At 39.6% G+C, this 15522-nt stretch overlaps 1 protein-coding gene across 2 annotated transcripts in view; it reads left to right on the top strand.

The window, feature by feature from the left end:
- Nucleotides 1-866: 866 nt before the first annotated feature.
- Nucleotides 867-15522, top strand: part of LOC117951043 (ankyrin repeat domain-containing protein 13C-like) — a 32942-nt gene continuing 18286 nt past the window's right edge. The window contains exons 1-3 of one of the 2 annotated variants that reach the window (XM_034882524.1): nucleotides 867-1624; nucleotides 4292-4333; nucleotides 15231-15335. In XM_034882524.1, coding sequence (XP_034738415.1) covers nucleotides 1225-1624; nucleotides 4292-4333; nucleotides 15231-15335 — 547 coding nt within the window. In that variant the 5' untranslated portion in view covers nucleotides 867-1224. The remainder of the gene's footprint in view (nucleotides 1625-4291; nucleotides 4334-15230; nucleotides 15336-15522) is intronic. The other variant, XM_034882525.1, reaches the window with a different exon arrangement.

Below are 15522 nucleotides of genomic sequence, written 5' to 3'. Positions count from 1 at the left end.
AGGAATTACAAAATGATAAACTGTAAGAGTAATAATGTTTATTTATTTTGTCTGACTACCCTATAGTCAACCACAGGATTTTTTTTATAAGATCTGTCTGTGCACTTGGGGCAGCTGCTTGTGTCATCTTTGATATATTTTATAGTCAAAATGTAAATATAATTTGTATCCTTGTTTTTCCTCGGGCTTAGGTGCAATGAATTGCACAATATGTTCTGATCAGTATGTCTGAGTGAATCAATATTCACATCATCTGCTCATAGAATTCAAATACACAGACTTTAAGATTGTTATAGATGAAGTACTAGTATCATGGTACAATACAATAAACTGTACAGTAGTGGAATGTAACTAAATACATTTACTCAAGTATTGTACTTGTGCAGTTTTGAAGGTCTTCACTTTTTTATGCTATTTTACATTTCTACTGTACAACATATCAGAGGAACATTTTCACAATTGTATGTATGTTTGTATGACAATTCACATTTGTCATAAAAAACATTTTGATACTTTAAGGACATTTTGGTGATAATGTACTTATATTGTACTTTAATTTTACTTTTATTTATGTTGTGTTGTAAATCCAGGAATTTGACTGGTGGTTTTACCACGTGGTATTGATTTAAGTGAATAATAAGAATATACCCTAACGCCGGGATATAAAAAAGTTAAACTAAGAGGCATTTCAACCAATTACAGCATAACGCATAACTATATAATTAGTATTAACAATTCAACAATGAGAGTAAGTTCACCAAGGTATTTTCTGCATAAGAGTTCTACAAAAGTAAATATAATTTGTTTCCAGAACAAATGCATTGAGGTAATGACCGTTACTAACCTTTTATTAACTCTCGCGATACTACGAGGCGGAAGATATCAGCTGAATCTTCCGCACTAGTCTACTGCATGGATGCATTAAGCGAGCAGTCTCATGGAGCTGCTTACGTTGTGCAGCAACTAGCGACGGTTTTGAACGATAGGTGGAGACTGAAGTGTTTGTTTTCATAGTAAACCGGTGAACGGAAGTAGCTACTTGGTCCTCTTTAAAAACAGTGTCGTTTGTGCCTGTCCGGTGGAGGATTAAGTGTGTTTAGCTACATGTTGTGCAGTTTACAGTGTTTGCGTGAATACATCCAACTGGCGAATCGCCTTAATTCGCCCGGAGGGTCATCGTCAGCGACGACACCCTCTGCTCCGTCAGCGTCAACTGTTTAGAAAATGACCGGAGAGAAGATCCGCTCCCTGCGCAAGGATCACAGGCCCAGCAAGGACGAGGATTTACTAGAGCCGGATGAAGAAGCTGCAACCGGGACGTTCACCGCCTCCAGGACAAACAACAAGAGCAGAGCAAGTAAAATCTTTAGCAATCACAAGTTAACCAAGTCTTCATCCACACAGCAGCAGCAGCAGCAGCAGCAGCAGCAGCAAAACCAGCAGTCGCAGGTTAATGCTAACACCAACACACTGTCAACATCGGATGTCATCGATGACAACAACAAAAACCCCATCATCCGAACCGGGCAGGACTTTCCCGTCCATGAATGTGTGTTTAAAGGAGATGTCCGACGCCTGTCTTCACTCATAAGGACGCAGAATATTGCCCAGAAAGACGTCCATGGTGAGTCTACCAACTGCTTATCTCTTAGCCCTGAATAAAGGAGTCCAAAATCCATAATGATCCACCAATTTTAAGGTCCAGTGAAGCTTAGTTTTAGTTAGCTAATAATAGGCCATCAGCCCCTAGCAGCACTGGGAGTAGGCGAGGTACCTCCCTACCAAGGCCAGAATGATGAATGTTTTGATTCCACTACCTTGCAGTTACTTTAAATCCAGTGCCCTCAAATCAACAGTACAGTGTATGAATGATTGTTATGCTTCAATGCCTCCTCCCACCTACAGCACTGACATGTCTAATTAATTAGAAATACAAAAACCCTCTCGGATAAGCCATCTCTGTTGCCTATTAGAAGTGGTGAAAAGCCATTGTATGGATTTGGGTATCATTTTTAAGAGTTTTCCCAGAATGATAGCACATCTTCTGCAGGGCAAAGTCTGCTGAGATAACAACACACTTTCCACATAAACACTCCCTGGACTAACAAAAAGACAAGATTGTATTGTTCCGGTTCACGTGCCGAGACAAAAGATGGCCTGTACTTGAGCTCAGTACAGGAATGTATTCTGTCTTCAAACAAAGCTTTGACATGGTGTAAGGCAACAAGGTGTCAGACAGGGCATTTGCCTCTGATGTTTTGGAATTTGAGCTTGTATTTTTCAAAGGTTTTGCAAGGATCGGCATGGTTCATCGGCGGCAGTTTATGTGTTTTATGCACACATTAGTTAGCTTCCACTGGATACAGGCTGAAGCTCAACTGTCATGTGATGTCATTACAATCAATCAGCGTTACACTTCAAGTAGGAATCAGAATGAAGAAATAAAGCTTTATTACATTTGGTTCTTCACATAAACCCAACCTAACCACATCACGAAAACAACATTTCTCGCTTACTGCACCCGGAGTCGTATCAAACCATTTAGATTTATATTTTGCTCCAGTTTTTTGAGTTGTCCAGGGTAATAGGCTGCAACTAATAATTATTGTTATTACTAATTAATCAAATACATTTCTATTGAATTATCGGTGTCTGCAAAATCTCAGAGAATAATGAAAAAGAAAGTTGTGGAATTGCTTGTCTATCCAACTAAAGTTTAGATATTCAATTTTTTTTTTAAAAGCAGAAAGTCTTGACATTTGAAAAGCTGGAACCATTGATTTTTGGCAGTTTTTACCTGATGAATGACAAAATAGATGACTAATATGATGGATTCATTGAAGAAATAGTGCCAATGGAAAAGACTAACAGCAAGATCTGGAGTAACTGTGATACTGATTTTGGGAAGGCTCATTGGTAATACAAATGAAATTCCATTCACCTCCATTTAATTGGCGTCTTCGTTTTTTAATAAATCCAGGGGGACTACTGGCTGATCCCCAGCTTGTTTTTCTTACGCACATTGGGGCTTCGACAAGGCAGGACCAAGGCTTCATTCAGACTAGATTGGTCAGTTTGGCCAAATGTCACCTGGCTCATTTGTGTGATGTCCTCTTGTTATTTAACCCCCCAATGAAGCAAAAGTAAACTTTATAGTTTACAACTATTGTTTTCTGTAGGATCGTTTATATTTCTCTGCATTTCTGACCATATTCAAAGGCAGCGGAATTTTACAGCAAAAGAAAAGAAACACTGTACTTTTTGCTGGAGCTTGTTGCATGAAATAGTCTGCTGTTACACAAGCAACTCCCCGGCATTTAAGTGCTTGTGTTTCGTTTTTGTACCCTCTTAGTTATTTTAAACTTTTTTGTGGCAGCTATAGGATTTTTCCCGTTTACTGTACAGCATTCTCCCATCCCCGTAAAAGACTGGCAATTCTGATCGTCCGTTACATGATCCATAGTCTATATCCATGATGTTTCACTTCCAGGATTGCTATGTTGCAGTTTTTTTTGTCATTCCCCTGCAGCCCCTACTGCCACAGCCAAAACACACAATTCAAAATAAATAGAAGACTTGCGTTTTCAACGGGCCGCCTGAGTGTGTGTGAACTTAGCCTTACTCTGGATGCTTGCCTACTGCTCTCTCCCAGCACGAGAAGCTTGAAGGAGCTAACCGGGCAGTAGCCTATGTCTGCCTTTTGAGGGATTCTCCAAAGCTCATTAGGCCCATTTCACTTCCTGGAGGAAAAAAAACAAACTTATGCTTATCCACACCTGACTCAAATGTTATTTTCCCTGAATGCATTTCTAGAGTGCAATCAGTAGGGCTGCACAATATATATGTATTTTTATCTGCATTGCGATGTCCACTTTTGCAATAAACACAAAAGAATGTTTGACATTTAAATTTTTTTAACGCAATCTGTTGTATTTTAGGCAGTACACTTTAATGTCCTTTTTTTATCACAAGTCATATGGTTATTGCAAAATTTTACAAATTGTATATTTTTCACATGTCATGCTGCTAGTTAAATGCATCTAATTTTGGGGGTTCAGTAGTTGCTTTAGTAATAGATGCTACGATATTGCTCGTCGTGGTAGGAAAACACACAACAGGCATTTACTGACCTTATAATTTGGTATTTAGTGGATTCTGCCTCCTAATATGAACATCTAATTCACCCTGAGTGTGACAGTCCTAGAGGCACAGTGCTTTTCACAGACCCAAGTCTCATATTGTGATTATCAAAAGCGGCCGGCAAATTCTTTTTTTTTTCTCTCTACTTCAGGAAACACACCATTGCATCTCGCCGTCATGATGGGGCACAAAGGTGAGTCATTTTTAAAGCTGCACCTCCATGTGGTTTATACACTGTATGTCCGTCTCTGGTGTTCTTATTGAATCGCTGCGTGTCTTTATGTCTTTTGTTTTTGTTTCTGTTTATTTGCTTGTGTGTTTCAGTTTGTTTGCCCATCTTTGTGTGTGCACACCACCGTGCATTTATCACAGATCACCATACGTCCTAGAATAACAATCAGTTTGGAGTGTATGATGAATATGTCATGATGTATCAAGTCTTTACATGACTTTGTTCTTAGCTGAATTGCACTGGTTGGACTGAAAGCATGTGCATAACATATTAATGCAATGCAAGGAGACTTCAGAACATGCTGTTGAAAAATGAATCCCCCCTCTTTTGCTGCAGGTTCTCAGTGAACAAATCAAGCATAGGGTTTCTCGAACTGTACGTTTCCATTTGTTTAGTGGCTGTCATTGGAGCATGGTTTGTCAATTGATTTAACATTTGCAAAGTTCAATCCCTGTTGATGGGAGTAAAGGCTCTGCCACTGCCTATGAGTAATCCAGACAGTGGATTGCTAAAGTGTAGTGGTTGATGGGATGCTATGGAATTGATTGTGCTAATGAGGTTGCCTATCTCTTGCCTGAGCTGCTAGCCTGTCCTCCAGGGATGCTCAGGCCAGACAGGCTGAAATATACAGCATGAGATCATACTCTGGGTGTGGCTGGTCTGTTGGGATTGAGAGGACAAGGCTCTCTTTGTGTATGGCATAATGTGTGTTTGTTATCAACCAGACTAGTAATTCAAGTGATGCATGTCTAGTCTCCCTTCCATTTGAGGTTTTACTGTTGGACAGGTAAAAAATACCTTGCAGAAGGAGAGAGACCACTTTTGTCCTCAACAGCCAAAACCAGAACAAAATGCAGTTTATTTATAATAATAGTTGATTCTTTTATTGGTAACAAATATGTTCATATCTATAGGTGCAAGGCTAATTGAAAAGTTTTCCCAATAGGAATATCTGTATAGCAGTGTGGACTTGTTTCTTGTGAGATACTACAGCATCTTCACCAACTCTCTTTATAATTATAACTTGGTTCAGCACATGGAGGCATAATTCTTTATCCACTTGTTTTGACCTTTGTGGAAAAATTGATTATATGGTCTCTGTTACTAGAACAGGGAACTTTTTTTCTCTGGGGTTTGCTAACAGTATTTAGGGGAAATGTGCACAGCTGCTGCAACTAACAATTATTTCATCATTAAATAGTCTGCCAATTATTTTATCAATTAATTTTGTGGTACTGAAAAATAGCCATTACAGTTTCTCTGAAATCTTCAAAAGTTTAGTTTTGTATGACCAACACTCGACAACCCAAAATCATAAAGCTTAAAATTATATAAATCAAACAAAAATAGTGTTGTTGTTTTTTTACTTGTGAAGCTGTAACCAGAGAATTTTTAGCATTTTTGGTTTAAAAAGGACTTAATGACTTATTGACTGTTAATCAACTAATCAACAATGAATCAACTAATTGTTTCAGCTCTAGATAAATAGGATTTTTCTATTCAATAGATACTCTTCAGGTTACTATCTGATTCATTATTTGCAGTGTATCCGGAAACTTTAAGTACGCTACTGTATTTCACCAAAGATGACACCATGGTCAGAGGTATAGGCTTAAGATTTTTCTCCCTTTTCCTTTTTTCCTGGGGTTGCGATATCTGTTCCTGTGGCGACAAAGATAAAATCACTAGATATTTTAAATTGGTATCAGATACACCATAAGACAACCTAGTGAGTGTTTGAAACCAAAGTGCCAATATGGCAGGGTTAGTCTTCCTCAGAAACTGCACATTAGCACATTTTATCAGGTCATCTCTAAAAAAAACATGCAGCCTGTTTAATCAAGATGTACAATAACATTCATTTTGTCTGTAGAAAAAACACAGTATTGTTTTGAGACAATCTACAAAGCAAACCAGGTGATGTTAAAGAGTGTCAGTTTTGCCTGAGATTGCAACAATGTGACTCTTGAACTGCTGTTTGATTCAGTCACTAAGTGTGTGATCGATGGCAAGGAAGTGAGCAGAAACCGTTTTCTAGAATAGGTGGTGATGGTGTGGTTTTAACAGCCCACAGAGCCTCTTGAAAAGAGCCCCTTCTGTAGCCACTGCACATATTATTTCTCCATTCTGCTCTGCCTCCCTCCTTCCTCTGTTAGAGTTGTATGTGACTCGAGCAGGACTGCCGTACAGCTGCTGCACATCCAATCAACCTAGAGACTCACAGTGAGACTTCCTGTGATCAGACAGCAAACCATTGGTATTGAGTTCTAGGCCAACTGTTAATGGATCCAGCAGCTCTTTCCGATTTGATTCAAATTAATCACCTGCTGTTCTTTGATTATTCTTCTCCAGCTTTCTACTAGGAAAATACAAAGTAAAAACACCAACTCAAAAGAACCGTATCATTTTACATTGTATTATAACTGTATCATATGACTTAGAGCTGAGACAACTAGTCATTTTATTGATAAGTTCAGAGACAGAAAAATCTTTTTTGAGCTACTCTTTGTATACTGTTCAGCCCATAGTCTTAGGGTAAAAAGGCAATAAGTCCAACTGGGATTTTACCCAAATATAGTGTAATAAAAGAAAAATCAACTTTGAAACCAAAGATTGACCAAAGTTCTCCAGCAAGGTCTTGCCAATATGGTTGAATAAGGGGCAGGACCAGAATATATGAAAGTGATCTGCCTTTGTCTGCCCACATTGCTTGCAGCATTTATCTGTCTCCGGAAACCCTGCTGTTTAGATTTCAATTTAGGGGTCACAAAAATCTTATGTGCATTCCACGAAATTCTGGCCAGGCTCTGGAGTTTGTGATCTTAGCTTGACCCGCCCAAATAGTTCTCCAGTCATTTTGTAATCTTTTATAAATTTATGATATTAATTTACTGTCTTTAGCCTTAAATGCATCTGTAAACATGCTGATCAGATTGGTTTTTATTTTTTATTTGTTAAACCACACATTAAGGGCAATCTGGTCCTGCAATTTATATTGTCCAGGTGACATGGTATTGGGAGTTACCTAATAAACACTGTGCTGATGTTTGAGATTGCTTTAGTTCCAAATCTTTCCGTATGGCGGAGAAGTTTGGATTACACCAACAAACTAGGGGTCTTTTCTGGGCGGCAATATAATAGTCCTCTACACACGGTAGGGAAAGTCCATCCTCTTCTCTGGGGAACTGCGATCTTATATTTAATTTGAAGCCTCTTACAGTTCCAGACAAATCTTGATATCATTCTATTCCATTCCCTAAAATCCTTGGGAGGGACCTCTTCAGGAAGTGACAGGAATAACTGTAGAAGCTGGGGAGGGACATTCATTTTTATCGTTTTGATTCTATTAGACATGTCTAGGGGCAGTACAGTCCATCTTTCTAGATCTGTCCTGATTGTCTTAATAACTGGATTATAATTCCTTTTATATATTTTGATGATGTCTTTTGTGATCCAGACTCCCAGATATTTAATAGCAGGGGTGTCCCATTTAAAATCAAATCTGCCTTTCAAGTCAGTATTCGGATTGAAAAAATATGAGAGTATCTGAATCTAATGTGTATTCAATTTATACCCGAATAGGAGCCAAACAATCTCAAAAGGGACATCAAGTGAGCAATATATTGTCTGCAAACAAATTTATCTTGTATTCATTCTCTCCCATTCATCCCTTTTAATCTCTGGGTCACTCAGTAAGCTTGTATTGAACCTCCGTAGAGTATTCTTCCTTTTATTATCAAGAGACAGGGTTATGGTCTGAGACATCTCTAACACCTATCTTGCATTCAGTTATTCTAAGTCTATCTGCAGCCGGGATAAAAAAGTAATCCAATCTGGATTATTCTGCGTGACAAGGGGAGTAGTAGGTAAATTGCTTTTCTGTGGGGTGTAGGTTCCTCCATATCAAGTCAAGTTTGTGTTGCAATTGGATATTCAAGTCCCTCCCACAGATGAAAGTTTCTGATGACTCTTGGGTTAATAGGTCAAATATTTTTTTTATAAATGATCTGTCGTACCCAGGTGGCCTATTCTGTATACATTTAACAGAGTGACTTCTTTGTGTTCAATCTTGCCTTTTACTAAGATATAGCAACCTTCCTTATCTTTAATTTGAGCAGTTAATTGGAACTGTAACTTGTTTGAAAGTTCAATTGCCACTCTCCTCTTACGCCCAGATTTGTGAAAGGAACAAAATGTGTTTGCAAACCCCATCTTTTAAAAGAAAATTATGTTCTGAGTTGGAGAGATGTGTCCCTTGCCAAAAAGCCCCTTTAATATTTTCTCTTTCAATTTGAGCAATAGCTTTGCTCCTTTTCACTGGGTTATGTAGCCCATTTACATTTAGTGTTATTATCTTGTATTTCTGATATTCCATTTGCTTTGTTTCTTTGTGTCAATAATGACTTGCTGCAACCTGAAACACCTTACCCTTGAACTTGAGTACAAGTAACTGTTGAAAGATGAACAAAACAGAACACAGCGAGAATACAATAAGTTGACTTCCACAATTAGAGAACTTACATATTCGCCAAAATTGAGGGGAAAGCCTGATTTAACAAAAGGGCCCCTCTTAGAAGTTAGGAAAGTTACTTCAATTGACATTGAACTCTACCATGGCGGTCTTACCACCAGTCCATTCTCCCCTCTGTAAACAAACCTGCTTATCTCAAGCTAAAAGTCAGTCTTTAAATCAAAGTGAAGGAGGAGGAGGGGAGGATAACACATGTTTTGAGTCATTTGCTGATAACCAATTCACCTGACAGGGCTGAGGAAGATCAGACACATTCAGAGCCTAGCGTTGGGGTCAGGTCTCCTGGGGGTAGTGGCGGAAAGTGCTCAGTTCATCTCGTATCTGCTCCGGACGGGATGCTCGTTGGTGATGCTTGTACCCGACCCTCTCCCACACAGTTATGCAAGGTTCTGGAGCTGGACCGGACTCATTTTGGTCGACAAGGAACACCCTTTTCTGCAGGTCGTCCGCGGCTTCTCTTGCGTCATTGTAAATCGTCTTCTTCCAAGCAGACAACAGGATCAGTTCCTTAGTTTTGTATTCCTGAAAGTTGATTAATATGGAGTGTGGCGGAGCTTACTGTGGTGGTCTCAGGGCAAGAGCTCTGTGGCAGTGTTGTATTTTCAGATCAAGCTCGCCGGAGGTGGCCAGCTATGACAGTAATTTGAACAAAAAGTCAATCATGTTATTCTATTCCTCACCCTCAGGAATTCCGTAAATGCGGATATTATTTCGCTGTGACCGAGCTTCGAAATCTATCAATTTTGTTTGCATGGATTCCTGTTTCTGCTGCATTTGTTGGAGCGAGTCCTCCAGGTTGAGGTTACACTCCTCCAGCTCGGCCTCTTCGTCTCGTGTTGTTGTGTTTTTCAAGTCCCCACCTTAATTTTGTCTCGAAGTTTAGTCAGCTCCTTCTTCACATCCTCTCTCAACGTAGACCAGAACGAGTGCAGCTCACTCCTTACGTCGGCCCGTATCGCCTTAATCTCTGCGTGGATGCTAGCTAGTAGGCTAGTTTCAGCCGGATCATGTTCGGCCGGGCGAGATGAGCTAAGATTAACGTCTGTCACTGCCCAATGTGAGGAGAGTACAGATTTGAATCATTCATGCGTCACTTTGCGACGATTGAAGCTGTGAGTTGCGCATGCGCCATTTTTCGACAATAAGCTAGCTAGCATATAAAATGCTAACAAGAGACTTCTGTAATGTCAATACAGTAAAAATAGACCTACTTATCGAAGTTGGTTCACTGCTGGCAAGTTAGCATCAAACACAACAAAGGCTGTCAGTTGAATGTTTTGAGCTGACATTAGCAATCAAACAAACACAGATAGCTTAAATGTTTTTGAAATGATTTCCATCTTCTGTTGTTCTGTTGTAATGAGAAAAGTTTATCATTTCATGGATTTTACAAATTTCAGTTCGGCAGTTATGCCGTAAAGCATCTACATCTGAGCTTGCGCGACTCAAATCTGCACTCTCCTCATATTGGGCAGCAACAACGTCGTCGCACTCCACCGCCATTTTATCCTATTTTCCAGTTTTTTCTGTCATCTTATTTTTAGCTTTGCAGGTTTTGTCCCCTTCCATACTATAAAAGTGATATTACAGCATCAAAGCACTTGGATCTGGGAAAATAATCTGTGTTTTGGGGAGAGTGTTTAGTCAGCCTGCCATCTTGTCAGATAAATTCAGATAAATAACTAAATTGTTAGTTGCAAATCTTATACAATAGCTCTACTACTCAAAATTGGAATCTTTACTTACCATAGTCATAATTGGCGCCTAACTCCTGGGATTGTTTCCCGAATACTTTAGATCTATCTTAATTTAATAATGTGAATCAGTAGTACAAACATTTGACACATATTTAAACTATGTAAAATCAATGCTTATGTGTCTATACATTATGGTGATTCCAATCATTCAAATAGTTTTGTCAATATCGGATAATCCTTAAAGCCACATAGTCCACTCCTTGTACCTGAAAGTGTGAAGCCAGACCAGAAACAAGCAGGTTGGCAGGCCAGTACACATGGCCTGGCTGTTCTCATCATGGTTATATAATGTGTATCTGCTAAATGTAGTCATTATTATTACACAATCATTGCTTAGCAGGGTGATATATAGGTCAAAGACCAGAGGGAATGCAGTGCTTTCATCAGAAAGCAAACCACTCGTGCACTTGGGCCGCTTGTATTTTCTCGATATCAAACTCTGTTTTCAACTTCTTCATCCCCGAGCCCGGGCGCAGATTGCACTAATGCATTAACACAGAGGATTGCTTTTTTGTTTGCTGATGTTAGGCTCTTTTGTGAGGCACTCTGCAGTTACATTCACCATTTCTGGTGCCAACGCAACTTCTTTGTTTAATCAAAGTATGGGATATGCATGATGTTAGTCAATCTTTCTGAAGTGCTGTGCATTGTACAACATACATAGCTTAACATGCAGCTCAGGTTGAGCAGAATTAGGCAGAAATGTAATAAGAAAACTAATTCAGACTTGTCATGAGAAAAGTCTTTGAACCTCACCTGCTCCCCTGGGGTAAACACAATTGGCGTTTTTCCACTGCTGGTAACGGCTTGACTCGACAAGCCTTGACTCGCCTCTACTCGACTCGATTCTTTCTACGTTCGTTTTCCATTGCAAAATGAGTAACGTCTCAGCGTGGCTGGTCATCATAGCTACGCGTGATGATGTAATTTTCAAAGCGACTCACAACAGCACGTCGGCTACTCACCACAGCCAGAAGAAAAGTTTTGTTTCAAAAGAAGCTGAAGGAAGCAACAAAAATCACCGCTAAAAAAAAACAGGAGTTTGGGAATTCCTCCGGAGTTCAGACGTCGACATGACTGTTGTTCGCCGACACAAAAGGGTAAGTTAAGTTTCCTGGTAACGTTAGCTAACATTTGCATGTGTTAGGGGCCCCGGTCAGTATTGAACAGTACATGAACTTTAGCAACCACGATTACACCAACATGTGTGCTGCTTGTGTTTCAGAGCATTCACGCTCTGCAAAACCGCCGCCGCAGACCGTCTGGTGGGCGACGTCCGACCGATGAGATCTCCGGTTGTGACCTGCTGGGCTTTGTATAATCTTTATGAGAGTCATGGAGAGACTTATGACAACGGCTGGAATGCATCTGGGACGGCAGAGCCGGGTGGACACTGTCACGGGGTGCAGTGGAAGAAGACCGGGATGTCCGGGAGGGTTTGACTCGCTACTTGAAAAGCTAAATAAAAACTTTTCTTTGATAACTTGTCTTGTTTTTTTAAAGTAACAGTGTGCAATAATGGAAACGACATAAAGCCCCTAACAGCCCTTAATATTGAACAGTTGAAAAGTGAGAATAGTGCTGACAGTAGATAATCTGTCGGTGTCTGGCTTGATTTATTTTTTAAATGTCCATTTGTTTCGGACACACACTCCGCACTCTTGTCTGCTAACAATGCAGTGATCCGACCAACCAGCAGTCTGCACGTTTCCACGTCACCTTTTGGGCTCGCCTCAGCTCGCTTGGAACCTCGACTGAGGTAGTACTAAAAAAAGTCCCTGGTAGCAGGTCCCGTGGACTTTTTTTTTGTAATGGAAAACCAAAAAAGGCGAGTAGTGTCGAGGCGAGTCGAGTAGATACCACGCAGTGGAAAACCGCCAAATGACTTCCCATTGGCCTGACTTTGTTCATTTAGATTTTTTTTTCTATGCTTCCACAAGGAAGCAAGCTGTACATTAGAACAATAGTGTTAATAGATAATTGGCTCTGTAATATAGATTAAGTGCTTTTAAGTGCTTGATTTTTGTCACAAAATACCTTTTTATTTTTCAGTAACTACACTACTGAGATAGCCACACTCTTTGTTTAGTGGATAATATGTTTAATTAGGACGAGTTTCAAAATCTATTCCTCTTTGTCATAAAGAATGTATGAGACCCTGGCCTCTTTTTCATCAATAAAACATTGTATGTATCAGAGGGGTGATGTGGTATTTTTGACTTGATATTTGACAATGTGTTAAGCTCTCTGTTAAAAGGCAAAAGTTTTTATTTCTAGCTCTAAGCACCAGGTTGGCTCTGTGATTACACAATTTAAAGCAACTTTTAATAGCTTTCAAACTGATGTTAAGCAAGAGAAGTCTGAACATGAAGGTAGTAACCCATTTGAATTTGTTTACATGACTAATAGGTTGACTCAAAGGTTTGCAATGAAAGAAGGGCGGATTGCTGCTCACAGGCCTGGGACTTTGACGGCTTCTGCCCAGCTCTGAGACCGAGCCGTACAGACGGCAACACTGTAATGAATGATGTCATGACAAAACTGACAGTTGAGCCGGAACAACAGGCTTCATTTTTGGCTTGCTGTTGTAAGATGACAAGCTCCTCAGAGAGCAAAGGGATTCTGCCGATCTTGCCACTGAAAGAGGGATGAGGCTCTCTGGCTGTTTTCCCATTGTTGGAATACAAGCACAGCTTGGAGGATTACTCTACACCATTCCAGGGGATGTTTTGACATTTTATTCCTGAGAAGTCTTCCTCATTTTCTAGCAGTATAGACTAAAGCAGGATGAGTCTTGTGTAACCGTAGGTCCCATATGGCTCTTTGGTTTATGGGTCAACTGACGTCTCAATTCTACGCACAATTTGACCCTCTAATAAACCAGGATTAATTTGTATAATTGATTTGAACCTACAGGAAAAAACTTTAGCTTTATGCTTATTGGTTATAGCATTCAGACAACACGAGTATTTAAAATATAATGCAAAGTGATCAGATAAGTTTGTAAGAAAAGTGTGATTAGATTAAACAGAAGTATGCAGTAGCATTTGTCCAGTAACAGGCAGCAAAGAAGAAAAAATTAAGCCAGTAAAAGTGTTTCCTTTTTTTTTTGTCCCGTAAAGATGAGCTGGACACAACATTAGAGCTAGGCACAGTGTCGATATGGTGTTAAAGTGAGTTTGAATGAAATATGCTAGCCATAATAAAGTCAAACCAAAACCTAATTTTCCTTCTTCTGTGTCTTAATATTTTGCATTCAAGCATTGTGGATGTGTAGCATCCGGACAATAGAAAGACCAATGAGGAATGTCATTAGAGCTTGTTACCCCATTGGCGTTTGGCCTTTAATAAAGCTTATTTTTTCTAAATACCACACCATTTTTCTGTTCCATCTGTTTATATGTGTATATTTTTATCTTTCTAGTTAAAAAACAAACAAACAATTTCTCAGTACTTGCGAGTTGTCTCTGAGGTATTCACGCTGATATGTTTTCATTTTAAAACGCATCACTTGTGCTACGTTTATTCCTCGCGTAGACTCTTAAAACGCTGCTTAACCAGTTTTTGTTTGAAAAGGATGGTATTGCATTTCTGTCAGGATAGGCGTAAACAGAGACTTTTGAAAATGATGACCCAGACACCCATGTTCACTTTATTTGTCACACCGCTATTACCTCTTTTCCAAAAGAAAACAAACAACAGCCTTGACTGACTACTGGTGGTTAATTATACATGGATAACATGGGCATTGCTAACCTTGTTGTCGATGCTGCAAGCTGATGTGCAGTTAAATTGTGCATTTGATAATGCTGCTACATGTGCAGGGGTCAAGCTATTGTTTGAGTGATTTATGAGAATTCCCTTGTCCAGCGGTGTACAATGGCGCACACATGCACAGCATACATGAATGGTCATGTGCATTTTCAGGCGTGTGCGGATGGAAATTATTTCTAAAACTGGGCTAAAACATCTGTGTATGGAGATTTGGATGTAGGAGCAGAGTCTTGTTTTTAATTTTTTAATGCTGCAATCATCACTTGGAAGGAATTTGTTCATAGTTTTATTACCTCTCTTTCTATTGCCTAAATTAAATGTGTCTTCAGTGCCTCCTGTTTAAGCAGAAAGCAGCAGCATTTTAATTGATGGTCAGAGAAAAAAACACCTTGGATGTTGCTTTACTAATTGTGTTTACATGGACATGCATAACCCGTTTGTGAGGCATGTCCTGGTTAAGATCATATTTGGCATTTGGTGTTTATACCCCATATCCCATGTTTGTCTCATCCCATGTTTAGCTCAAACACAAGGGTTATATTCCAAGGATCCTAAATTCCAAAAAGCTACACACCTAAAGCAAACAGACCTCTATGTTAGGCACATTTTATGTTAAGATCTCTCTCTTTCCCCCCTTGTGTTGTTTGTGCTGCTGGTCTGTTATTTGCTACCTGTATATGTTGTTATTTGTCTTAATTGTGACGTTATACTTGATGTAAAACTTCTCATTCAAAGAAAGTTTGTATGATTTAAGTAATTATCCACATATCTGACCATTTTCCTGTGCCTCTTACAGAGTGTGCCCACCTGCTGCTGGCCCACAATGCACCGGTGAAGGTGAAGAACGGTCAAGGATGGAGCCCCCTTGCTGAGGCAATTAGCTACGGAGACCGACAAATGAGTAGGTATCTGTGACTGCCTCTACTTAGCAATCCACTGAAACCCCACCACCACTGCTACATACTGAGATAATGTTGGTCAGCCAGCTTATTTACTGAAATCAATGTGGCTTCAGTACGATTTCAGTTTGGGTTCTCCGGTATGAAAACAGTGACTGGGGAGACAAAAGGTCCGATCAACAGATGCCA

This window comes from Etheostoma cragini, chromosome 9, assembly GCF_013103735.1.
Source record: "Etheostoma cragini isolate CJK2018 chromosome 9, CSU_Ecrag_1.0, whole genome shotgun sequence".
In the NCBI taxonomy this organism is placed as follows: Eukaryota; Metazoa; Chordata; class Actinopteri; order Perciformes; family Percidae; genus Etheostoma; species Etheostoma cragini.
This window is presented reverse-complemented; position numbering and strand designations above follow the sequence as displayed.